We start from the raw sequence: 24,080 nt of genomic DNA, 5'->3' as shown, positions 1-24,080 counted from the left end.
AAGGATCAAATAAGGGAAGCAGACCATCCACTCCGTACATTCAGGACATTGTAGATCAGCCCCACCGCCTTCAATATTTGCCAAAATCACGTGCAGGGTGGCCACATCTTGGCAAAGGTGGAGGTTGCTTTTTACTTCTTTTACATCCATCTTTGTATCACTAACCAGACTTACCTTTATTTCATCCAAGGCAGCAGTTATGGCTTGGCGCAGTCAAGGAATTACTGGCTCCAACAACATCCCGTTGGGTCGGCGACGCATGGCCGGCGAGGAAGGAGAGGAGGAGAGTCTCACTGCGACCCCTTCATCCATGCCCCCGTCTATGGGACCCGATGGCCCCAAACGTGGCCGCAGCCCTGTTCGAGGTAAGTTCTTTTTTTTTTTCAAAGCGCAACCACCGAAAATAACAAACTGACTGTTTCCTCCAAAGCTGAACCAGTACTGGAGGCCGATGGCTCTAAGAGGCGCAAGAAGCGCAACCGCTGGGGCGACCAGCAGGAGAACAAGGCCGCCGGCCTTATGGGCTTGCCTACCATGATCATGGCGAACTTCACCAGCGAGCAGCTCGAAGCTTACACACTTCACCTTCGTATCGAGGAAATCAGCCAGAAGCTTCGGATCAACGATGTAGTCCCAGCCGACGGTGACAGGTACGGATTCCTCTTGTTTGCATCATTTTTCAGGTACTGACTTTTGCCACAGATCTCCCTCGCCGCCACCTCAGTACGACAACTTCGGTAGACGTGTCAACACTCGCGAATATCGTTATCGCAAACGGCTCGAGGATGAGCGTCACAAACTTGTTGAGAAGGCCATGAAGACCATTCCTAACTACCACCCGCCTTCTGACTACAGACGTCCGACCAAGACCCAAGAGAAGGTCTACGTTCCAGTGAATGATTATCCAGAGATTAACTTCAGTATGATAACTAACCCTCTAACTCCTAACCATTCTTCCATTATATCTGTCATGAGTCCCTGCTCGACGCGAGTTGACAAGTCATACCTTCTTGGGTGTCCTCAGCTCGTTTCTTGCTAAACCTTGGCGCTTGATGCTGCCCGTGCTTTCAAAAATTACAGGATCACTAACACTAAGCTCTTGCTACTTTTTACAGTTGGCTTACTTATAGGACCTCGTGGAAACACCTTGAAAAAGATGGAGACCGAGTCTGGCGCCAAGATTGCAATTCGTGGTAAAGGCTCCGTCAAGGAAGGAAAGGGTCGCTCTGATGCCGCTCACGGTAGCAACCAGGAAGAAGATCTTCACTGCCTTATTATGGCAGACACCGAAGAAAAGGTTAACAAAGCCAAAAAGCTTGTTCACAATGTCATTGAAACAGTAAGTTCTTCATTCCCATTCTGTGGGCCAAAACTTAATACTGACAAAATTATCAGGCCGCATCCATTCCCGAAGGCCAAAACGAGCTCAAGCGCAATCAACTGCGTGAGCTGGCTGCTCTCAACGGTACCCTCCGTGACGACGAGAACCAGGCCTGCCAGAACTGTAAGTGGCAATCTTCCTGTCATTTTTGCTTGCATAATTCGTTCTAATCTCGATTCTTTCCAGGTGGTCAAATCGGACACCGCAAGTATGACTGCCCTGAACAGCGTAATTTCACAGCGAACATCATCTGTCGCGTCTGTGGCAATGCTGGCCACATGGCTCGCGATTGTCCTGACCGCCAGAGAGGCAGTGACTGGCGCAACGGCGGCGCGGACAAGCGTGGTCCTCGTGCTGGTACTGGCGATGCTGTCGATCGCGAGATGGAGGTAAGTTTCTCTTTGTGCATTACTGCCTCATTTGATCTGATGCTTACATCTCACTTAGCAATTGATGAACGAGTTGTCTGGTGGTGCTCCTGGCGAATATGAACCCCGTCGTATTGAAGCCGGCCCCGCTGGTGGTAACAACTACCCCGAGGATCGTGATGCGAAGCCCTGGCAGCAACGTGGACCGCCTCCCCAGAGCGATGTGGCTCCTTGGCAACAGCGCCGTGACACTCGTCCTCGCGATGACTATGGATCCCGTGGTGATTACGGATCCCGCGACAACTATGGATCTCGTGACGACTATGGTTCTCGCAACCAGGGTGGTCCTGCTCCCTGGGCCGTCCAAAGCCAAGGCCAAAGTCAAGGTCAAGGTCAAGGTCAAGGCCGCGATTACGGTTACGGATCCCAAGGTGGATATGCTCCTCCTGGTACTGCCACGGGTGCTGCTCCCTGGCAGCAACAAGCTCCTCCCGGTGGACAGCCCGCCTATGGAGGTTACGGCGGTTACGGCGGATATGCGGCTTACCCCCTGGCATGGGTGCTCCTGGTGCTGCCCCTCCTGGCATGGGTGCCCCTCCTCCCCCTCCTGGCATGGCTCCGATGTACCCTGGAGGTGCTGGCAGCCCTCCCCCCCCGCCGCCTCCTGGTGATGCACCACCACCACCTCCTCCCAGCGATCTGCCTCCCCCACCCCCACCTCCCCAGTGAATACAGGATTCGACAAGGTGAAATTATTTGATTATGCGTGAAGAAAATGGCATGGGGTTCTAAGCGAACCCAATCGACAACAGGATTAACTTGAACAGCCCATTCCTCGCTAACAGTTGTTTCAAAAAACATCATTAGTGTTGCTTTTCTAGGCCATCTTGAGTAATATTTCTAATCTTTAACTCGACTTGATTCTTATCATTGTACATGTCTGAGACTTTCCGAACCTCGTAGCAGCCTGATGGAAATGCAATGATGCCTCAGGCCCCACTTTGGGTCTTGGCATCATCAGCTCCAACATTTCTCCGCAAAATCAAGTATCTACTATTAATTGCATCTTGACACTCGTGCTCTCACCTTTCTTGAGTCGATCTAAGCTTTTGACTCTTAAAATTCCATGACCGGTCAATTGAACTAGCGCATTGTGTCCACCCTACTATTGCATATGCAAGGAACGTCGCACGGCGACTCCTTCCCTACGGGACTCAACATGCACTCTTCGCCATCCGCCCAGCGGAACCCTTCTTGGCAGTCGCAACAACTATCACCAGTGCTCTCGAATAGATCTGCCCATGCTGGAAGGCACCAATCTGAGCGATCTGAGGGCCAAGAAGATGATGCTCAAGAAAATACGAGTCGTGCATCGAGGACAGCGTCAGCGCACTCGACCCAATCAAAATGGTGGCACATTTATTTTTTCCGTGGAATGATCAATGATGTCAAGCGCAGAGCACCGTATTACTGGAGCGATTGGACTGACGCATGGGATTATCGTGTCGTACCTGCTACGATCTACATGTATTTTGCTAAGTATGTTGACTCTGTTTGGATATTAATCAATATTTCCTTTTTTGGTGCACTGTATCATTTGCTTACAACCAATATAGTATCTTGCCTGCTCTGGCTTTCTCGCTAGATATGTTCGAGAAGACAGATCAGAGCTTTGGCGTCAATGAAGTTCTACTGGCGTCTGTTCTTGGGGCAATCGTATTTTCGCTTTTTGCGGCCCAGCCATTGGTCATTGTTGGTGTAACTGGTAAGAGATTTCTAGCACTGGGATATGTTGTGAAAGACTCAAACTGAAGGCTATAGGTCCTATTACTGTGTTCAACTACACGGTCTACGACATCGTTTCTCCTCGGGGAACACCATATCTTGCATTCATGTGTTGGATTGGAATGTGAGTTGCTATCAATATCGTTTGTTGATATAACTGACATAGGCATTAGTTGGTCTTTGATCATGCATTGGATATTGGCCATCACTAATTCCTGCAATGCTTTGACCTATGTCACTCGGTTCTCATGCGACATCTTTGGGTTCTATGTCGCATGTATTTATCTTCAAAAGGGCATTCAAGTTCTTACCAGACAATGGGGTTCTGTGGGAGAGACTTCCGCTTACTTGAGTATCATGGTTGCACTTTTGGTCCTGATGTGTGCATGGATCTGTGGCGAGTTGGGCAACAGCAATCTTTTCAAACGGCCCATTCGGAAATTCCTCGAGGACTATGGCACGCCATTGACCATCGTCTTCTTTACCGGTTTCATCCATATCGGCCATATGAGGGATGTCGACGTTGCTACGTTGCCTACTAGCAAGTCTTTCTTTCCTACAAGTGACCGATCTTGGCTCGTTCACTTCTGGGATATCAGCGTTGGGGATGTCTTCCTCGCCATTCCGTTTGCACTTCTTCTCACGATTCTCTTCTGGTTTGATCACAATGGTAAGTACTCTGACAGACCTTTCAAGAGTGCGAAGTACTCTGTGTAATTAACATTATCTTCCAAGTGTCATCCCTCATTGCCCAAGGAACTGAATTTCCTCTGCGGAAGCCAGCTGGCTTCCATTGGGATATTTGGCTGCTTGGTCTCACAACCTTTGTCGCCGGGATTCTGGGAATACCATTCCCTAATGGCCTCATTCCCCAAGCTCCCTTCCACACTGCTGCCCTCTGCGTCACCCGTCAAGTTGCAGATGAAGATGATACAAACAAGGGAAAAGCCATTCGGATAACTGACCATGTAGTAGAGCAGCGAGTGAGTAACTTTGCGCAAGGCCTTTTGACCTTGGGAACAATGACCGGACCTCTCCTCATCGTGCTGCACCTGATTCCACAGGGCGTCATGGCTGGTCTTTTCTTCATTATGGGCGTCCAGGCTCTACAGGGCAACGGCATCACGCAGAAACTGATCTTCCTCGCCCAAGATAAAAACTTCACCCCCGCATCGAATCCTCTCAAGAGGATTGAACGTCGTGCGGCCATCTGGGCGTTTGTCATTCTTGAGTTAGTCGGTTTTGGTGCGACTTTCGCCATCACTCAAACCATCGCTGCTATCGGCTTTCCTGTCATCATTCTCCTTCTCATCCCCGTGCGATCGTTTTTGCTCCCCAGATGGTTCACTCGCGAGGAGCTTGCAGCTCTGGATGGACCGACCGCAAGTCCATTCACCATGGAAAGTGTCGGCGGCACTCATGGGCTAGAGGATTATGAACAGGCGGTAGCCAGTGGCATCCAGGAGGAACCCTCAACTGGAGGAAACGGAGTATTGAGAAACAGGACCTCGACTTCTCCGGAATCTGCAGTGGAGGATAATGATCTGGAGCGAGGTGAGGCATATGAACTCCCCTCTCGGGTTTCGCGCAGAAGAAGCACAGCTAGCAGGATTGATTGAAAGGTGCGAGGGCAACGTGTTGCAAACAAAAGCGTCTTCTCCATATCATCTTATTTTATCATCACCATAATCGATGGGCACTCATGTCTACATGTATACGCCCACCTGGGAAAGCCATCCACCTACATGAACTCATTGCTGTTCCAGGACTCAAAACCAGTTAATCCATGAATTCTTGCATAAGAAATTAGTTGATACATGTACTTTACTATGCAATTGACCGACTAGATTCAATTATTTTAACCAAGTTACGGGTAGTATATACTTATATATGCCTTATGGATCAGGCCACCAACACCCTACCGCTCGGTGGGGATAACTTTTTCTGCCACAAAATTATTTCGTCTTGATAGACAAGTCGCAAACAAGATGCCCCCAAATATGGATCGGGAGTTTGAGGACTCTGATGTGTCTGATAATTCAGATATTGAACAGCCCGATGTCGATGACCGCGCCCCCAAGCGTCGCCGCCTCTCAGAGTCCTCGACCGACTCTTATGTCGCACCTGCGCCGCTCCCCACCCTTTCCCGTATCAGGAAGAAGGGCGAGGTAGAGGAGGAGCCCGAAGCTAAGGAGGAGGACCCGGTTCTCATCAGTCAGGCAATTGAGCTTGGTAAACAGAGTGGTCTGTCCACATTTTCCACCTTGGATGTGGCGCCTTGGCTTGTGTCCTCGTTGGCGACAATGGCCATTAAACGCCCGACTGCTATTCAGAAGGCTTGTATTCCTGAGATCTTGAAAGGAAAGGACTGTATTGGTGGAAGTCGCACTGGTTCCGGAAAGACCATGGCCTTTGCAGTTCCGATCATGCAACAATGGGCCCGGAATCCATTTGGAATCTACGCTTTGGTTTTGACCCCAACCCGGTACGTTTGGATGTCCATGGTGGATGTAAGATGATGTGCCATTATTGTTCCGTAACTGACCTTGTTTGTCTCTATCTAGTGAGCTTGCCCTCCAGATCCACGAACAATTCAGAGCGGTCTCCGCACCGCAAAATATGAAGCCCATCCTCGTTGTTGGAGGTATGGACATGCGGAAGCAGGCTATCGAGCTTGCAAGCCGGCCGCACGTTGTCATCGCAACACCCGGCCGACTGGCAGATCACATCAAGACGTCCGGAGAAGATACCGTAGCTGGTCTTCGCCGCGTCAAAATGGTTGTTCTCGATGAAGCCGATCGCCTGCTAGCCAGCGGGCCCGGAAGCATGCTGCCAGACGTGGAAACCTGTCTCGGCGCACTTCCCCCATCCTCCGAGCGTCAAACATTGCTCTTCACAGCTACAATGACAGCCGAAGTACGGGCCCTGAAGTCCATGCCGACAGCAGGCAACAAGCCACCCATTTTCATGACCGAGATCGGCACCGAAAACCAAGGCAAGATCCCGCCAACCCTCAAGCAGACATACCTCAAGGTTCCCATGACGCACCGCGAGGCCTTCTTGCACGCTCTGCTCTCCACCGAAGAAAACATCACCAAGCCCGTCATCGTCTTCTGCAACCACACCAAAACCTGCGATCTGCTCGAACGCACCCTCCGCCGCCTCGGCCACCGCATCACCTCCCTTCACAGTATCCTCCCGCAATCCGAGCGCACAGCCAACCTGGCCCGTTTCCGAGCCACCGCTGCCCGTATCTTGGTCGCTACAGATGTTGCGTCGCGTGGTCTCGATATTCCTTCCGTGGAGCTGGTCATTAACTTCGATGTGCCGCGCAACCCGGATGACTATGTGCACCGTGTTGGTCGTACTGCCCGTGCCGGCCGGAAGGGTGAAGCTACTACACTTGTCGGACAGCGTGATGTTGAGCTCGTGCTTGCCATTGAGCAGCGTGTTGGTAGGGAGATGGAGGAGTTCGAACAGGAAGGTGTCAATATCGAGAGCCGTGTTGTCAGAACAGGTCTGCTCAAGGAGGTTGGTTCTGCGAAGCGTGAGGCTGCAGGTGAGATTGAGGAGGGCCGTGATATCCTCGGACGCAAGCGCAATAAGCTGAAGAAGGTCCGGTGAGGGGTGTGTTACTGAATAGATGTTGTATACCATTTATCATTTCCTGAATCAATTGATACATTTAGCGGTCTTCTCTCGGATTCTTGGCGTTTGATGTATCCCGTTGTACTATAAGCAATGTGGCACGTGGCCTTGTTCTAGTCGCATTCCTGGATGGAATATTGCATATCTACCCATATGTACGGAGTATGGAGTAGGCTCAGCCGTGTTCTAAGGTGACTGGTTTCAAGTGATGATAAATGGTTGGGTTTCTAAGCGTGATGACTGGAGAGCAGCTGTTCAAATGCACAAATGGTATCATTGATCGCAGGGTAACTAATTATTCTAATAATACTCCATTGCTCCCAAAATGAGATAAACTGACTGTCCAACCAGGATCAATACCTAAAGCATATTAAGATTCGATATCCTTGTTTCGGCATCACATCATCATACTACACACATGTTTCGGAACCGGATGCCAGCCATTCATGTGCAATACCATCCGGGTTCCCTCAGGCATGCTCAACGAGCATTGATCTGAACCCTCAATATCAACACATAATCAAGAAGACAAAAGTACAATGCTCCCAAATCATCCAGTCCATGAGTCTGAACTCGGATTCCCAGCCGTACTCATGAGTTTGAGCAATCCGTCGACGGCATCGCCTCGTTGTGACGGTGACATGCCGTTCATATCATCCATACCCAGCTCGGCCCCTGGGCCCATGCTTGTTCTCCTCTCAGGCTCACGGCGGATTACCGTGGCTGGAGGACTGCTCAGCTGCATTGGGGAACCGAGAGCGCGGGGTGGTGTTCGTTGCGCATGTGACGCTGTGCGTTGCTGGACCACGCTGGATGACAATGGGGAAGGTCGGCCTGGGAGATCGGGTGTGCTGTGAATGGGGGTCGAGGAGAAGCCGGAGTAGCCAATTCGAGGGGTCTTCATTTGTGAGGAAGGGAAGGATGTGAAGTGTTTGCGGGATGAGAGAGGTGGTGTGGAGAGGACGGATAGTGAGAGTCTAGGGCATTTGCGACTGTGTGCTTCTAGCTCGGAGACCCGACGATCAAACTGGTGGTCTGTCACATTGCGCATGGCACTCTGGAGTCTTGATCGAAGAAGGCTGGCTTTCTGCTCAATTGTTAGAACCGCGGGTATTTCAGACTGGATGCCATGGTTCACATACTTGTTGGATGAACATTTTGCGCGCGTCGGAGTCTAGGGGAATGATACACGTTTCTTGCTCGGAGTTCTTGGACATATTGAAAGATTGATCGGTTTCCATCTGATCTGGTGTCTGGTCGCGTTCGGGTTGAGAATTTTGTGGTGTGGGGGTTTGGGTGAGCTAGCGCGTCAAATGGTTAGCTTTGGGATGGACCATTCTCGGGGTTTTTCTTTGTCTGCTTTGCATGAGCTTACCTGGCTTTGCATATCATCATTGACTGTGCATTGGACGGCAGGCTGCAGAGACGATTCGCGTGCCTGCACGTGTCCGAGGTTTTCTTCGGTCTCATCCACTTGATCCCGTGTCCGTTTTTGGCCAGCAAATATAGGGGAGGGGAGGAGCTTTTTCGGCGAGATAGCAATTGATGCTCGCTTTACTGGAGTGCCTAGGAAAGATTTGGCATGTGTGGCGGGGGAGAGACACGCGTTGGAGTCCTTCTCGCCGAGAATTCGTCGTCCGTCTTTGACGGGGCTGAATTGTACTGAAGTCGAGTTCATTATGGAGAGGAAAGATGGAATCGGGGGTTGAAGGGGAATCGGAGGAGACTAGAAGATTGGAGCAGAAGATGGGAGACTGCAAGATGCGGAAGTGCTGCGGAGTGCTGCGGGGAGAGTGTCGTGATGGTGCAGACGCGAGCTCGGACAATTGCCTGGGCAAGTGTTCTAAGTCGGAAGAGTGAGAAGTCGAAGGTTGAAGGTAGTAAGAAAAAGGAAGAGGATCTCAAAAGAAAAAAAGGTCTTGCGCGTCGATCGCGTGTAGTCGATACCTTACTAGCTTTGTATAGAGCACGGACTGGGCTCCACACAGTCGTGTTGAGAACGCGTTGCTGTCGACTTGAAGGCACTCTGGTTACATTCGTCCTTCACTTCTTTACCTTGCTTGCTTTACTTAACTAACGTGGCTGTTATATGCAGTTTTGCGTAGATCGACGCGTCTTGAAATAAGCGATTTTGGGTCCCTCGGAGTCGGACTGATGCATATTGGCGATTCAACGTCTCCTAGATGGTCTTTTCTCGAGCGGAGGATGCCCATTGGGTTTCCAATATACCTGCATTTGGGCACCTACAGAGAGCAGACTCTTACATTTCACAATACTGTCATACACTCAACCCCGGCCTTGGGCGCGTCTAGTGCTTTTCGTGTCCTGGATCCACCAGGGCTTAGACCCCAGCATTAATTGGCATTAATTAGGAGCCCATCTATTTTACGGCTTTCAATTTCGCTTAACGTCAAGGCTTCAGGAACTAGCAATGGGGCATCTGACGAACCCTCAGGTTGACTGGTATATTATTGGGAACAATGCCTTTATAGTAGTTAGGGAATAGGATACGTGCATTGAGGTGCATCACTAGTCTCCTTTCCCTTATAGCGGTCCCAAGCCTTCATTCTGTTGCGGTTGCTTCTGGGGTCTGATTTCTCTACGGAGTTCTCGGGTCCTGGAGCCATATCTTTAACGTAATGGTTTTGCTTTTCTCCATACACACATCTTAGACTTGTTCTATTGATTTGTATGGTGGATATACCAACTGCTCATCTGTGGTTCCATCATTCGATATATAACAGCTCATATGGTATAGCCACATAGGTAGGCCTAGGGAGATAAGATACCTACATGGACGGAGTAGGTAGATTGCAATACAGACCGGGTATTTTCTTGAGCCCATTCTCTCTTGCATCACTGTGAAAAGGTATATCGATCCAGACGCGGTCAATCTTGCTTTCCAAGGTTCTATATAGATTGCCTATCGCAGATAGCAGCACTTGTCTTGGGTCTGCCATTGTTCCTATTCCGAACTAGATATTGAGTAATTTATTCAATCCCCATCCCCCATATACACATCAAATATGTCGGATTTACCTTGATATCCCGTGGATCTCTCAGGCTGTGTGGCTGCATACTTGTCGGCGATTAGATAGTCAGGGCTTTCTCCGCATGACATCATCGAGAAAGGGGAACAGGACTCTTGCAGGCCACGGCGATGGAGAGGAAAATGATATAAACAAGTCCCGAGTTCAGATAGAATTGAAGTCATCGAGATCTATCCTCAATTCAGAGCCAAGAATTGAATTCAGGTGATCCTTCCCCCGCATCTCGAATTCCAACATTCCCTTCACCTTCACTCCTTCTCTCTCTTCTACAACTTTCATGGTTACCCTTTCGTTACACCTTGCAAGCTCATATCACTACAAACATTCTATCGTGGACCAAACCCCTGGTGTCACCTTCGCCAAGCGTGACCATGCAGCTGTCGCTCGTGGTCCTGGCCGCTGTCGTCCAGGCAGCGGTTACCACTGCATCTTCGCTCACCCCGCCTGTCATTCCCTTGATCGTACGGAATCCATACCTGAGCACTTGGCTTGCAAATGCTCGAGACACACCTTGGTCGAAATGGCCTATGTTTTACACTGGAGAGGAGGTGGGACTTTCCTTGATGGCTCATCTCCCAAGCCAGGGTGCTGTATACCCTCTTCTTGGCAAACCGCATGATTCTTTGGAGAAGGACGCAGAGTATGGATCTCAAGGGGAACAACCTCTTATTTATTGATTTTGTCTCGAGAACTCACGCTAAAACAAGCCACAGCTACAAGATCAAGTTTCCCAAATACCTTGGTCTAAACTACGATGCCTCAACGACCAATCTGACCTACCACCTCGACACGGGGTCCACAGACCCTCTCGACATCACCGTTTCTTTCCTTTCACCCATTACCCCAACTTCAACTCTGCGTCAGTCAATTCCGGCCTCCTACGTCACAATCGATGTCAAAGGCGATGTCGATGTCAACGTCTATATGGATGTTGACGGCCGCTGGGTCAGTGGAGATAGTGGCAGCAAGATCAAGTGGGAATGGGACAGCCTGAAGACCGCGCACGACGAGCCTGTCCTCAATCGTTGGCAAGTACAGAGAGAGACTGAGCTTCTACTAACAGAAACTCGCGACCGTGCGGAATGGGGCACTCTTCATTTCACTGGACCCTCGGTAAGTCCTACTTCGTCAGAATGTATTAATGAATTGATCGAAATTGATAGCTGATTACCATACAGGATGCTAAATACCAGTCTGGGGATGCGACTGGTGTGCGTCGAGCCTTTGCTAACTCTGGAACCCTGCAAAACACCAATGACCATAGATTCCGTGCTATTCATGATCGGTCTCCAACCTTTGCCTTCTCCAACTCTTTCCATCTCGGCCATTCATCTAAGGTATATGCCGACAGTGTCACGTTTACTCTCGCTTTCATCCAAGTTCCTGTTGTTCAGTATGCGGCATCTCGCGGGCTTACTATGATGCGACCCTTGTGGGAAGCTTGGTGGCCAACAACCGAGGAGCTTCTGAGTTTCCACTACAGAGATTATGATGCAGCCAGCTCTCTGGCAGCCAATTACTCGCAGCAGGTGGCAGACGATGCGTATCTATCAGGAGCTGATGACTATGTTGACATCGTTGCCCTCACCGCGCGGCAGGTCATGGGTGCTACTACCTTCTCAGGAACCCCAGATGATCCAATCTTGTTTTTGAAGGAGATCTCTTCAAATGGTAACTTCCAAACCATTGATGTCATCTTCCCCGCGTTCCCATTCTTCCTGTACACCAATCCTAGGTGGTTGGCGTACCTTCTAGAGCCACTGATCGAGCACATGCTGAGCGGACAATACCCCAATAAGTATGCGATGCATGACTTAGGTACGCACTTCCCTAATGCTACGGGCCATCCCGACGGGAAGGATGAATACATGCCGGTCGAGGAGTGTGGCAACATTCTCATCATGGGCTTGGCTATCGTGAACTCGCTTCGCTATGAAGATTCTACCGAGGCATCGTCCATCTGGTCAGCACAGGGCCTTTCATCAACTGTTGCGAATGAGACCTCTGGACTTTTCCCCTTGAATGACCTGCAGATACTATCCGGCATTGGCTACCAGGATAGTAAATGGGGTGGGAGTAATAAAGGCAAACACTTGGCTGAGAAATGGGTGAAGCGAAGCTACAGTCTCTGGAAGCAATGGACTGGCTATCTGGTAGAATTCTCTCTCGAGCCTGCTAACCAACGTAAGACCAACTCTGTTTTGTGTTCTATTGGGTGTTTGCATTCAAGCTAATCCTGATAATAGTCTCTACCGATGACTTTGCGGGCTGGTTGGCTCTTCAGACAAACCTGGCTCTCAAGGGAATCGTGGGCATTAATGCCATGAGCAAGATCGCCGAGGTAGCCGGTCACGATACTGACGCCGCTTATTACAAGGTATGAACGAACATCTATCTACCTACCCCGACAGCTTGGCTAATAGACCACAGGAAATTGCCGCGGACTACATCGCCAAGTGGGAGAAGTTTGGCATGTCCCGAGATGGCTCCCATGCCAAGCTCGCCTATGACTGGTATGGATCTTGGACAACGCTCTACAATCTCTACGCCGATGCCCAGCTCTGCTTCCACCTAGAAGGGACCGACACCGATTCGCCCGGCTTTGTTCCACGCCACATCTACCAGAAGCAGTCTGTCTGGTATCACTATGTGCGTCAGAAGTACGGCCTTCCGCTAGACAGCCGTCACCTGTACACCAAGACCGATTGGGAGTTCTTCTCCATGGCCGTGGCCTCCAAGCCTGTGCGTACAGAGATCCTTGAGTCTGTTGCGCGCTGGGTGAATGAGACTAGCACCGACCGTCCGTTGACAGACCTGCACAACACGGAAGGTGACGGAGGCTTCCCTGGCCCGAACTTCTTTGCTCGACCTGTCATTGGTGGCCACTTTGCTTTCCTGGCGTTGGAGCGGGCCTGTGGCGGGAAAGCTATGCCTGGTCTCTCCTTCCTTGACGACGTCGACGAAGAGACCATGGCGGCTTGGACTGCGAGTGCTGAGTCTGCCGCGAAAGAATTCACCGTGTCAGGACGGTTCGCCTATGGCGAGAGAGAGCTGTGAAAGCTTTCGTTTGGCGTATTTGGGGGGAAGTTTACGTAGAGATGGACGGGCTGCTGATACCCTGGGTTTACCCCAAGGTTATCATTCATTCTCTTTACGTCCATACTCCAGCCCCGACTCTGGTGGATTGGGGTACTCTATCATTAGTACATAGGGTTTAGTGAATATCTCCCAGCACCTTGGATTAGAGCAAGGTCACATACATACCCAATTCTAATCCAAAACATATCAAACCGCGCATAGAGATACACTAGAATTTGGAAACTACATGTACGTAAAGGAATAAGTAGCAGACATGTCCCGTAATTCAATTGAAGATTTCTTTGCGTTACTATTTTTTTGTTGACTTCTGGATCGATTCAAATTACATGGGCCCGTCGAATTCATCCAATTCGCGTTTGCTCACCGAAGGCAAATGTAAGCACACACACACACATATAAGACCAACCCGGAAATATATCTTTTCCCCAAAGAAAAAAAAGGGAAAAAAAACTTCAAACTGGGTAGTTTTTGCATCCGCAGCACGGAGAATCATCCAACATCCACGAACTCCTCAAACCCTATCCCCTTGAAAAAAGAGAAAATAAAAACCATCGATGAGAAGCGACATAATAAATACCACCTCCGGGTGAACTTGCACACCTAGCAGATGGAGAAAGGGATGAAAGAGTCGGAACGAAAAAGATACCCGGCCTGGGAGCATGGGTTCCTGGTGTCAGGAAATTTAGTTGCCGCCGAGGCTGGGGAAGTTCTTCTCGTCGACGGTGGGGCCGGCAGGGCCGCGGGCGTTGGCGCGGGGAGCACCGCCACGGGCAGGGCGGTCACCACGGGGAGCACGGTCGCCACGGGGGGCACCGCGGCCGCGCTCGCTGCGCTCACCACCACGGGCGGGGCGGTCACCACGGGGGGCACGGTCGCCACGGCCGCGGGGGGCGGGGCCGCTGCGGGGAGGCTCGACGTAGCGCAGGTCAACGTCAAGGAAGTTCTTCTCCTTGCGCTGCTTCTCGCGCTTGGCCTTCTCGCCGGAGGCGGGGATGTAAGAGGCCTCCTCCTGCTTGGCGAGCTCCTTAGCGGCAGCCCACTTCTTGTCGAGCTTGCTGCCCTCGTTGGCGGTGCGCTCGGGCTTGGCGGCGAGGTTCTCGCGCTGGGCCTTCTCGGCAAGGTAGTCGGCGAAGGACTTGGAGTTATCGGGCTCCTCCTGCTCCTCGGCCTCGGCGGGGGTCTGGGCCTCGGACTCATCCTTCTTGGCAATCTTCTCACCCTGGCGCTCATCATCCCAGGTCTTCTCGCCGCTCTCGGCACCCCAGCCCTGCTGGACCTGCTTGCGGGTGTCGCTGTAGGATCGAATCTCAGGTTAGTTTCTCGTTGATTGCGTTGTGTTTTCCACAAAATATCATTTCATGATTCTTCGGGATTTCACGGTTTGTTGAGAATCGGAGGATCGCTTACGTCTGGCCAGTGCGGGACTGACGGTCACCGCGGGGGCCACGGCCACCACGGCGGGCGGGCTGAGCAGCCTCATCAGTAGGCTTCTCGCGGTTGTTGTTGCGGCCGGCGTTGCGGTCACGGTAAGCTACCCTCTTGTTAGTCCGAGTCATTCCGCCGGATCTGGTGATTTTGGCCACATACCGGCCTCGTTGCCAGCGGTCACACGGCCACCGCGGCGAGCGTTGGACTCATTGTGACGAGCAGGTTGCTCCTTGGGGGTATCACGCTTTCCGGAGCGGTCGACGGGGCGGTCGACAGCCTTGGCGGGGGGAGGAGCGGGTCTGCTGGGGTCGAGCTCTGGGTCGTTACCTGATGCAAGGCAACGTTAGCGATCAATGAGTCGAAAAGCGAATGCGAACCAAGCTGAGTTCGTAGGGCAGATAAGAGCTCAGTGTCGTCGGAAAAGAGAGCCGGAGAGTTGATTCAAGGGAGGGGAAATTTACCCAGAAGCTCGTAGAGGTTCTATAAAAATAAAAGAATTGCAATTAGTTATTGAACATTAAAGAAATCACGAAATTCCGGAATCGCTCGCCAAATCGCGGGTTTAGTCGGCATTGCGTCGCCGACAGCGCGCAAGAAAGCTCTATTTCAGCGTACCTTGGACCGGACGTCCGTCATGACGCCTGTTGTGTTCGGAGACCTTCCGGAGGGAGGCGCTCAACTTTAGACAATCGGTCTAGAGTAGTTAACGGGGCACAAGGCAGAACCCAAGGGAATCCGGCCTGTCAGGATTGATGATGATGAATGAGCAGGGTGAAGAGAGGTCCACGGTTTGTGGTTGCTGGGTGCCAGGTGACTAATCAGGAAAGGCGGCTTCTGCTCCTAAGCGAATCTGTTCGCACCCGCTGATTGGCTGCCCGCATCCTAGGGCTTAGGGTACCTTACATAATGATTGCGTCAAGGACTGGTATTGGAGTATACTTCTCTCTGCGCTTGCTGGGGTTCTTCGTTGTTCGACGGGTTCGACGTATTCGGTATCACATTTGGTGGTCTATCTGCACTGGACATATGCCCCAGCTCATCCCGACCTGACATGCCCTAGGTGGAGTATGTCGATCTGGACGTGGACTACAGCTGCTAGCCACTCTATTGCGGCCTTGCAGAAGCTATGTAATCATGGGGCTATCCATGGAACAAACATGATGCATAAATTTGACTTCAATATGTGAATGGGGATCTACTTGGCTCGTCAAGCGTATTGGTTGTCCTGTATTCTCTGTTCTCGGCATGCATTCCGTGATGTCTTTCCAATCGTTTCCAACGTTTCGCCCATCCCCCGGACTACCTACCTAGGTACACGATGCCGGGAAAGAACGAACCCCTCAAATAAACAACTATCTCCATGACTTCTCTTCTTACTCTTGGGAATAAATCCCAGCCCTAATATCCTCCAAAAGCTTCCGACCAATTGGTTCCCAGCCAAGGAATTCTCGAGTCTTCTTGCTTGAAGTTGGGTTATCAACACTCATAACAAAACCCAGGAAGCTGTCAAGACTCTGGGCTTCAGCAAATGTCTTTGATGCAGTAGGTACACCTAGATTGTGACCAATGGCGTCGGCAATATCCTTCATGGCAACGCCCCCTTCAGCTACAGCATGGTACATATTTCCGGCGACTCCATTCTCCAGCACAAGTCGATAGAGCTGAGCAGCATCATGGCGATGCACAGCCGGCCAGCAGTTCACACCCTCGCCGATGTAGATAGCATTACCCTGCGAGCGGGCCAGCGCAGTCATCTTATCGATGAACCCATGGTCCTCATCGCCGTGGACAGTAGGCGGCAATCTGATAACACAAGCACGTACTTGTTGCTAAGCAAGGTCGGTAACGACAATCTCATTCTTAGCGCGAATCTTCATCAGATCCTCGGTATCAATGACTGAGTCTTCGGTGCCGACTTCGCCGGGGGTGAGCACCAGGGTGCCGGATGTGGTGATCAAAGGCTTGTTAGTTCCAATCAAAGCCGAGCCCATAGCCTCGATGGCGCTTTTCTCGGCAGTGCAGTTCTCTGCATATTTACTGAAGTCGTGATCCATGGCAAGGTTGATCACGCCATCGGCCTCGGTTGCTCCTTGTTTGAGGATCTCTAGATCTTGCAGGGATCCGCGGAGGACATCGACGCCTTTCGCTTTTAGCGCAGCGGCGGATCCTTCAGAGCGCGCGAGTGCTGTGATTGTGTGGCCGGCGGCAATGAGCTCGTCAATGACAGCTCTACCGACAAAGCCGGTAGCTCCAGTGACAAAGACGTGCATGATGAAAGTTGACGAAGTGTAAAATGGAAGCGTGGGGTTGGATTGCTTCTGAGAAGATGTGTTATTTGCCTTTCGGTCTTCTATCAAGTAGAACGGGTGTATTGCAGGGTAAATGGGATATATGCTTCGACCCTTTATAGGTCTGACATAGAGCCTGTATACACCGGACATAACCATCTTCTTAACTCCATTTTGGCTTAATTCCAGGCCTAATTCCAATCTTCCATTTCAATCTCACCAATACGAGCACCAAGAAACAAGCTCAAGGCATCGGCATTCCAGATTTGGCGATACCCAGCGCAGAGTAGCCAACACATGTGGTCTGTTCTTCCCGAGAATACGACAAAACAACCTTGCTATTCCCGACGAACAAAGCACATACCAATTGGAATCAGGGTCGGATTATATAGCTGTCACAAATATAAAATAGGCCCAAGGCGAACCTACACCATCGGGAATTTAATTGAAACAAATGGCTCATAGCCCTAATACCTACCTACGTACTTGATTTCCTCTGCCACTTCTTGGCTATCTCTTTCCGTTTTCGTGCTCAGGCTTTGCCGCTTTTGCTCACTGAGTAGAACTGAGCGCTCTGACTAGCTCACTGAGCACCTGATTATTACATACGCTCAAGACTTGCTCACCGGCGCAAAGCACAGGGAGCAGCTAAGTCAGCAGCTCACCTCAATAAAATGCACCACGCTAGCCCCATCCAAATGCAGTCGTTCACCCGGCACTCTTGACCGTTGTCCCCTCAACGAAAGGCTGGTGTCATCAATTTGGCGGTCGATCCTGGTTGTTACGCCTCCACCTAGAAGGCAAATGCACAGTGGGGCCACATTATTGGCTTTACTATTCTGCGCCTATACCACTATTCAACCTCGCCGGGCTCTATATAGTTGCGGAAAATACCTAACCCTCCATTTTTGGTTCTACAATATCTAGGAAAATCTTAGAAAACCCTAGTTAGATGGTTTAGAAATCTAGTTTAGTGTTTTATTCTGATTTTTTTTAGTTGATTTTTTGACGGACTATCGCTCTTGCTCCCTACCGCTTACTCCTAGGAATACGACTTCAGCTCTAGCGATAGACATCCGTAAAAATATTCTAGACCTATCGATTATGCCTACTGTATGATCTAGCCGCCTATAACGGAATTTGCGGCCCCTTATTTGTCCAACATATTCTAACTAGCAATTAGAAAATACCTCATTCCCTCCTAGAGTGAACATATCCAAGTTTCAAGCATTTCTACTCAAGGTCTTATGAAGTCTGCTTATAAGTTCAGTAGCCTTCAGTATCCTAGGTCTGTCTCTTCTCAGCCCCTCAGTAAGAGCAAAAGCCTAACTATTATACAGATTGTCTGATGCCATAAAGAAAACCGATAACCTGGTCGATATTCAAGATCTCCTATTCGATGAGAGTTGCAGGACCGTTTCCTGCATAATCCTAAGCTCTGAGTTTGTTATATATGGCCGAGGCCTAAATAGAAAGATGTAAGTGACTCTCGCAATTTTACCAGTGGGAGCCCGAGAATTTGCAGGGGGCCTGTGGCTAATGTGACTATATTATCCGTCATGCCACGATAATCGAGAGCCTCGCGTACCAGTTTTCAGTCTGTGTCATTCCACTCTGACTTATAGGCATCATTTTGCCCCCTGGCCCTAGCTTATCCGACCATGCTTCTTCCTGTCGTAGGACTTAAAAGCCTTCAATCGAGTCATGGTAATCGAGAAAATCAGAAGAGCTTATCTATTGAAGCGAAGACGTGGCATCCCGGTTTGTTGACCTATTCAGACTTAACGAGACAACCAAAAGGCCGTTTTCTATTCGCTGCCCCTCAGTGTTCCGGCTTCATATTGCAGACCTAGATAAAAGTCTCTAGAACTGACAAGACACCCGCTAGTTATCTTGTTATATTTCCTATGTTTGCCAGGTCGATGCTGTTGGATTACACTGTTTTGATTTGAGGTTCGTGCAAATGAGGACCCAAGTTGCATCGTCGAAATTAATTATGCACTAACTTAGAAGGAGAGAGAGAGATGAATAATCTATGAAATAGTAGGGTATTTATACCCTGTAGATGTCGCAAAAAAACAAGAATACTAGTCGGCCGGCAGTATTTTCAGTAATTTTTGCAGTTGGTCTTCTCAAAGTGTTTTTATACCTACTAAGCCTAATCAGGAATTTTCTGCAACTTTATTTCTATATTTAAAGGATAACATTGAACCTTGCATCCTATTCTTCTTCTCCATTCATTCCAAGTTTCAGTCTCACTACTTTGTTCTTCTTAATTCATTCTTAGTTTCAGTCTCACTTCTTGGAATCTCATTATATTCGATTTATCTTCTTCAAACTTACCCCCATGTCCCTCCAAGCCATTCCCGAACATCATCCAGATCCCCCATCCGGTCCTGGTGTTTTCACACTAGAGCAGATACGATGCCTTGAAGAGGCTGCAATCCTCCTTCCCGAGCCTCAGCTGAATGCATCCACAAACGCCAGTGGTAAAAGAAAAGTTTCCGCTGCATTCAGTGCACCAAGATCTGTGTCAAGCTCATCCACCTCGTCGTCTTCTGCGTCTGTTGCCACCCATGGTTTCCAGCCCAATGTCATCCGAACCTTCGACATCCCAATGGCAGAAGAAAGTGTCGAGGTGCTTGAGTATATTGGGTTCGTACCGGATGTTGCCAGACTGATCTATGACCGATATTGCGGCCGCCCAAGTCCAAGCCAAAATCCTGATGACCTAATGGCATATGTCACTGCACATCTCGCCTCTCTTAGCCGACGACAATACGATAACATGAGCCATCAGGAGGCGCTCGCTGATGTTGGTCTTACTCGCCAAATTCAAGGAGCAATCACGGACCCGAGATTCTCACACATCTTCGGTACCCAGACCCTCACTTACTGGGCACAAGAGACTGTTGAAACCAACTATGCCGCTCTTCTTCGTCAACAGCAACTGCTACAAAGTTATGCAAACAAGCGCATAGCTCATAAAAAGAAACATAAGCGGCCCAGGCATAAGCCGAGCCGAGAAGACCAAGACCCATCTAAGCAGCAACCCGTGACCGCAACGATCAATATGACACCCCAAGATTTCCAGTTCCCAGACACATATGTGATGGTTCAGCCTAATGCTAATATCCTCGCCGATCACATTTCTTTATATAAGGGCAAGGCATATGATGAATTACGGCTAGCGGGTGATATCATTAAGAGTGATGGAACAGTTAACCTAAGACCACTTAGTATATACCCCGGCGGAGACTTCAATTTCGATTTTAATGCGCAATCCTGGACCCCCGAAATTGAAACGGCTGAAGAGTACCGCAAATTTGCAGAAAGGAGAAGCCCTACAGTCGATACCTGCATTATTCACATTCAGGTTCCGCGACCATTCATCAACAGCCTCCGAATGGAGAATCTATGGTATTCTCCCAACTGGAAAGAGTACATCTGGACCTGCAGGAGACAGGCTACCCCTCACCCGAAATTCGACCACCTCTGGCGACCTGGGCAAGCTGATATTGTCAGGGGCCCCATCTGTTCTACCCTCAGCACACAGCTAGTCCGCATCCGCAGAGAAAACATCCAAAGTCATATCACTGAGGACAACGTGATGCGATTGCAGTCTGGGAGAAAGGCCACTCAGTGGGTATTCGTTCAACGCGATGTGATTGATCGGTTAGCAGAACACATTCGAGGGAAGATGCATTTCATCATTTTCGAAGCCGCAGTTCGTTTCTCATGACATCGGTCTAGGGCCCACTTTCCGCTTTGATTGCAGCCGTTTTTCGGGTCGTTCTTTATTTATCGGTTGACATGTTTCTATCTCGAAAAATATCACCCTCTACGGTGAAAATTTGCAACTTTTGCATGGCTACCCCCTAAATTTCCGTTGTTTGCGATGTCTGTCTGCCCATCTCACTAGTCAAGCCACCTTGCTCCTTACTAGCTGCTCTACAGACGGATATTCCCCTATCATTCCATCAGCTGTGTTCTAGTTTATTTTTTATTTGCAACTTTGCTTGGGAAAATCTAAACCCATCATTATTCAAGATATATAAGTTCATTGTTAAGGCAAGTGGGCCTGACACCACGTTGCAAAACTAGGAAGTAATGGTAAGGTAGAGCGTTTACCAAAAGAGCCACTATGACGACTAACTAGTCGTCATGTCAGGTTACCAACCCAAATACCCGATATATGCTACGAGATATGCGCACCGTATTCGTACTCCGTACGTTGGGTTGTAACAGATCGCAAAATAAACAATATTGTGGGGCAAAGTGCTCCTTTGGGTATGGACTGAGCGTGGACTGAGTGCTTAATAGATGGCTCTGATCAGCCTGAGCGTGGACTGAAATTGACTCAGTGAGCCTGACTCTGAGCGCCCTCGTAAAAGCGGCTAAGATAGGAAAGCCTCACCCGGTAGAGGACAAATGGTACGTATAGCTACCTAGGCACGGAGTAGTACTACATACATAGGTGCTATGCAGTATAGCCTTACAACAACCCAAGGTCTAGACCTGCAACCACAGGACTCATAGCAATCAAGTAACCTCCTATTAGGACACGCCAGATATCACTCATTGAGATCACGAAATGAATAGCGACCGCCAGAGAAGGCCATAGCTCTTCCCGTCTCAATGTCTACAGCCGGAGAACCGAACATGACATTGTCTGGAATATTATTGCGCTCGTCGATTCTTGGTCTCTAGATAACTGCCCTTTAGACAAAAAGATAGTACAAGTCTCAATCCCATGTGGAAGGCAAACCTCTCAACTGAGGGGTCGTTTGGTGCAGAGAATGTAGACCATCCCCGCCCTACCAGTTCTGCGACCCGCAGGACTTTGCTTCATGACACGTAAACTACTGTCTGTTATATCAGATTGCAGTGTCCTGTTCCGGTGCGAAGGCCTGCAGTCGACGTGAATGCTGGTTCCCGTGCGTTTGACCCCACCAGTTCCTCGAAGACGCGTCTCCGATAAGGGGGTTTTGGACCTGTGCATTCGTTTTGACCAAGCAATCCTGGCCACTGCACTACCGCTGCATCCGATGTGTGATCCTAGCTAGACACTGACTAGTATGATTCTTAGGCTTTAGATAGTTTAGTTAATATACTTGAAAGTTTGGGAAGTACAAGGCACACAGAAATCCTGCTATGAAAAAGTAAGCACACTGAAGGTCTTGATGAATATGAGATAGAGTAAATCTCGACTGTAAGATTAAAGAGGGTTCAACGAGAAGATGTATGTAGATGCAAGTGGACCTGCAAATGGCGAAGATTCGATTCATATACACAAAATGATATAAATATACCTCGGAGAAATCAGATGGGATAATTGGTATCAATACCCTTGCAACAACGCCAGGCAATGCTCAAATCAAACTTTTAGGGAGAGATGATCATTTACCACATAAGATGGGACAAATATGAATATAAAACAGGGAAATAGGAGGAAGATATAATAATAGAGTACGGAGTTTAGACCGTTCATTGCCGCGAGTTGTTGTGCTCGTAGTTGAACGGCGTGGGGAAATGCATGCTAGCACTTAACCCGAACGGATCGGTATCCAGCATCGGCTCATACTGGCCGAGTAATTGATTTGCATTGCCGAAGTCGCTGGGCGTGCTCTCGCTGGGTTGGCTGAAAGCGGACATGGCGTGAGAACCCGAGGCGACGGATTGCGGGGTGAATCCTGGGACGTACGATGCCGAGCCATCGTGGTCATCGTCGACCAGGTCGGCCTGTGCGTCGTACTCTTGTTCTGCTTGAGAGGTCAGCAAGTGATGCTATACACGTCCAAAGGAAGATGTAGGCTTACCGAGCTGATCATAGTGTTTCTGGAACGGAGAAGGATAGTAAGCAGCAGCTGCGACCCGCGCACCACGAGGGCCCATGGCTCCCGCGCCGCGGGACTGGGGTTTTGGATCTGACGGCTCCGTCTGCGGCATGCTGATTGCCGGCGGCGAAGTCTGGCTGAAGGTCCGAGGTTGGGGGAGGAGCTGGGGTCGTCCGCTGACCTGGGAGTCGACGCCGACGGGGGACATGGCACCCTGGAAGCCATAGCCGGGAGACTTGGTGTGCGAGGGCGAGGAGACGTGGGAGGTGGGCGTTGCTTGGAATTGCGGCGACGGGATCCCGTATGCACTTTCCCGCTGCGACATGCCGAAGGCATCGGGCTTGGAGGCGATGCCTGCAGGGTGTCGTTGATTCACGCGGGGCCCTGCCGCGTTTGGCGCTACCTTGGGGGGCATGGGGTTTGCCTTGGGAGGGGCTCCCGGCGCCCCGGTCTTCAGGCGTAGCTCAGCCTGTACATCAATGCCTGTTGGAGATTGAGTTAGTGAAGTTGGGACCCACGGATAGGGCATGTCGTACCCTTTTCCAGGAGGATGCGCTCCAACAGGGAGTTCTTATATCGCAGCATTAGACATTCGTCGGCGGCGGTGCGATGACTCTGTTGCAGACTCTGCAGGGACTCTTCATTGCGCTTGATGGTCGTCTCTAGTTGGCGTATGTATTCTGTCCTGCGTTCACGGAAGGCCGCCTGGGCCTGTCTGTTGCGCTGCTTGCGCTCTTCAGAGGTGGCATAGATCTGCGACAGGGTCAGCCAATGACAATAAACAGATGTAACGATGCCGTGACACCAGTATCACAGTATCCGAGATGGACGAGGAATGCGGGGCCCCGTAATTAAGTTACGTACAGGTTTCCTGCCACCCTTCCTCTTCTGAGTTTGCGCGGCGTCCTGCGTCAAGGGTTCGGCCTCAGGGTCAGGTGTTGAGACGGCCGAGCTGATGGAGCCATCAGGACCGGGTTCATGTTTAGGCACGATCGGGTCCATGACCATGTCATTGTGGTCGACCATAGAGACCATTGGATCTTATATAATCTAATTGGGATTGGAAACTCAAGCCTGCAAGCGGCCCTCCGCACACGGACCGACTGCCAGTTTTTTCCCGCGTTGCCGGACTGGCCGGCAAAAAAAAAAGGATAAAAAAGAATAAAGGGAAACACACGCGCGGCTAGGCGGTTAGA

General features: G+C 50.2%; 9 protein-coding genes across 9 annotated transcripts; 5 read left to right on the top strand and 4 right to left on the bottom strand.

The window, feature by feature from the left end:
• Positions 1-199: 199 nt before the first annotated feature.
• On the top strand, positions 200-2,509 carry bbp (putative zinc knuckle transcription factor/splicing factor MSL5/ZFM1; the record flags this gene model as incomplete). Its single annotated transcript, XM_057179928.1, has 7 exons — positions 200-365; positions 431-650; positions 703-920; positions 1,116-1,339; positions 1,396-1,504; positions 1,568-1,770; positions 1,829-2,509. 7 exons carry the CDS (start codon positions 200-202, stop codon positions 2,507-2,509), a joined length of 1,821 nt encoding a protein of 606 aa, XP_057028314.1.
• A 414-nt stretch (positions 2,510-2,923) lies between these two features.
• On the top strand, positions 2,924-5,153 carry N7457_008884 (anion exchange family protein; the record flags this gene model as incomplete). Its single annotated transcript, XM_057179927.1, has 5 exons — positions 2,924-3,288; positions 3,366-3,514; positions 3,571-3,658; positions 3,708-4,204; positions 4,270-5,153. 5 exons carry the CDS (start codon positions 2,924-2,926, stop codon positions 5,151-5,153), a joined length of 1,983 nt encoding a protein of 660 aa, XP_057028313.1.
• Positions 5,154-5,522: 369 nt separating this feature from the next.
• On the top strand, positions 5,523-7,158 carry dbp8 (ATP-dependent RNA helicase DBP8; the record flags this gene model as incomplete). Its single annotated transcript, XM_057179926.1, has 2 exons — positions 5,523-6,019; positions 6,099-7,158. 2 exons carry the CDS (start codon positions 5,523-5,525, stop codon positions 7,156-7,158), a joined length of 1,557 nt encoding a protein of 518 aa, XP_057028312.1.
• Positions 7,159-7,732: 574 nt separating this feature from the next.
• N7457_008882 (uncharacterized protein) lies at positions 7,733-8,860 on the bottom strand (the record flags this gene model as incomplete). Its single annotated transcript, XM_057179925.1, has 3 exons — positions 7,733-8,269; positions 8,325-8,483; positions 8,558-8,860. 3 exons carry the CDS (start codon positions 8,858-8,860, stop codon positions 7,733-7,735), a joined length of 999 nt encoding a protein of 332 aa, XP_057028311.1.
• A 1,743-nt stretch (positions 8,861-10,603) lies between these two features.
• On the top strand, positions 10,604-13,289 carry N7457_008881 (putative glutaminase; the record flags this gene model as incomplete). Its single annotated transcript, XM_057179924.1, has 5 exons — positions 10,604-10,872; positions 10,946-11,345; positions 11,411-12,416; positions 12,479-12,609; positions 12,663-13,289. The coding sequence occupies 5 exons, from the start codon at positions 10,604-10,606 to the stop codon at positions 13,287-13,289; spliced, it is 2,433 nt and encodes an 810-aa protein (XP_057028310.1).
• Positions 13,290-14,013: 724 nt separating this feature from the next.
• Positions 14,014-15,395, bottom strand: stm1 (uncharacterized protein; the record flags this gene model as incomplete). Its single annotated transcript, XM_057179923.1, has 5 exons — positions 14,014-14,623; positions 14,739-14,862; positions 14,919-15,086; positions 15,221-15,239; positions 15,375-15,395. 5 exons carry the CDS (start codon positions 15,393-15,395, stop codon positions 14,014-14,016), a joined length of 942 nt encoding a protein of 313 aa, XP_057028309.1.
• Positions 15,396-16,132: 737 nt separating this feature from the next.
• N7457_008879 (SDR family oxidoreductase) lies at positions 16,133-17,029 on the bottom strand (the record flags this gene model as incomplete). The annotated part of the gene is made up of 2 exons (XM_057179922.1): positions 16,133-16,588; positions 16,658-17,029. The coding sequence occupies 2 exons, from the start codon at positions 17,027-17,029 to the stop codon at positions 16,133-16,135; spliced, it is 828 nt and encodes a 275-aa protein (XP_057028308.1).
• Positions 17,030-19,394: 2,365 nt separating this feature from the next.
• N7457_008878 (uncharacterized protein) lies at positions 19,395-20,789 on the top strand (the record flags this gene model as incomplete). The annotated part of the gene is made up of 1 exon (XM_057179921.1): positions 19,395-20,789. One exon carries the CDS (start codon positions 19,395-19,397, stop codon positions 20,787-20,789), a length of 1,395 nt encoding a protein of 464 aa, XP_057028307.1.
• Positions 20,790-22,534: 1,745 nt separating this feature from the next.
• N7457_008877 (bZIP transcription factor) lies at positions 22,535-23,919 on the bottom strand (the record flags this gene model as incomplete). Its single annotated transcript, XM_057179920.1, has 4 exons — positions 22,535-22,809; positions 22,867-23,367; positions 23,421-23,637; positions 23,749-23,919. 4 exons carry the CDS (start codon positions 23,917-23,919, stop codon positions 22,535-22,537), a joined length of 1,164 nt encoding a protein of 387 aa, XP_057028306.1.
• Positions 23,920-24,080: the final 161 nt, after the last annotated feature.

Source organism: Penicillium paradoxum (genome assembly GCF_028828445.1).
Source record: "Penicillium paradoxum strain IBT 22861 chromosome Unknown utg000007l_segment0_segment0, whole genome shotgun sequence".
Taxonomy (NCBI): Eukaryota; Fungi; Ascomycota; class Eurotiomycetes; order Eurotiales; family Aspergillaceae; genus Penicillium; species Penicillium paradoxum.
This window is presented reverse-complemented; position numbering and strand designations above follow the sequence as displayed.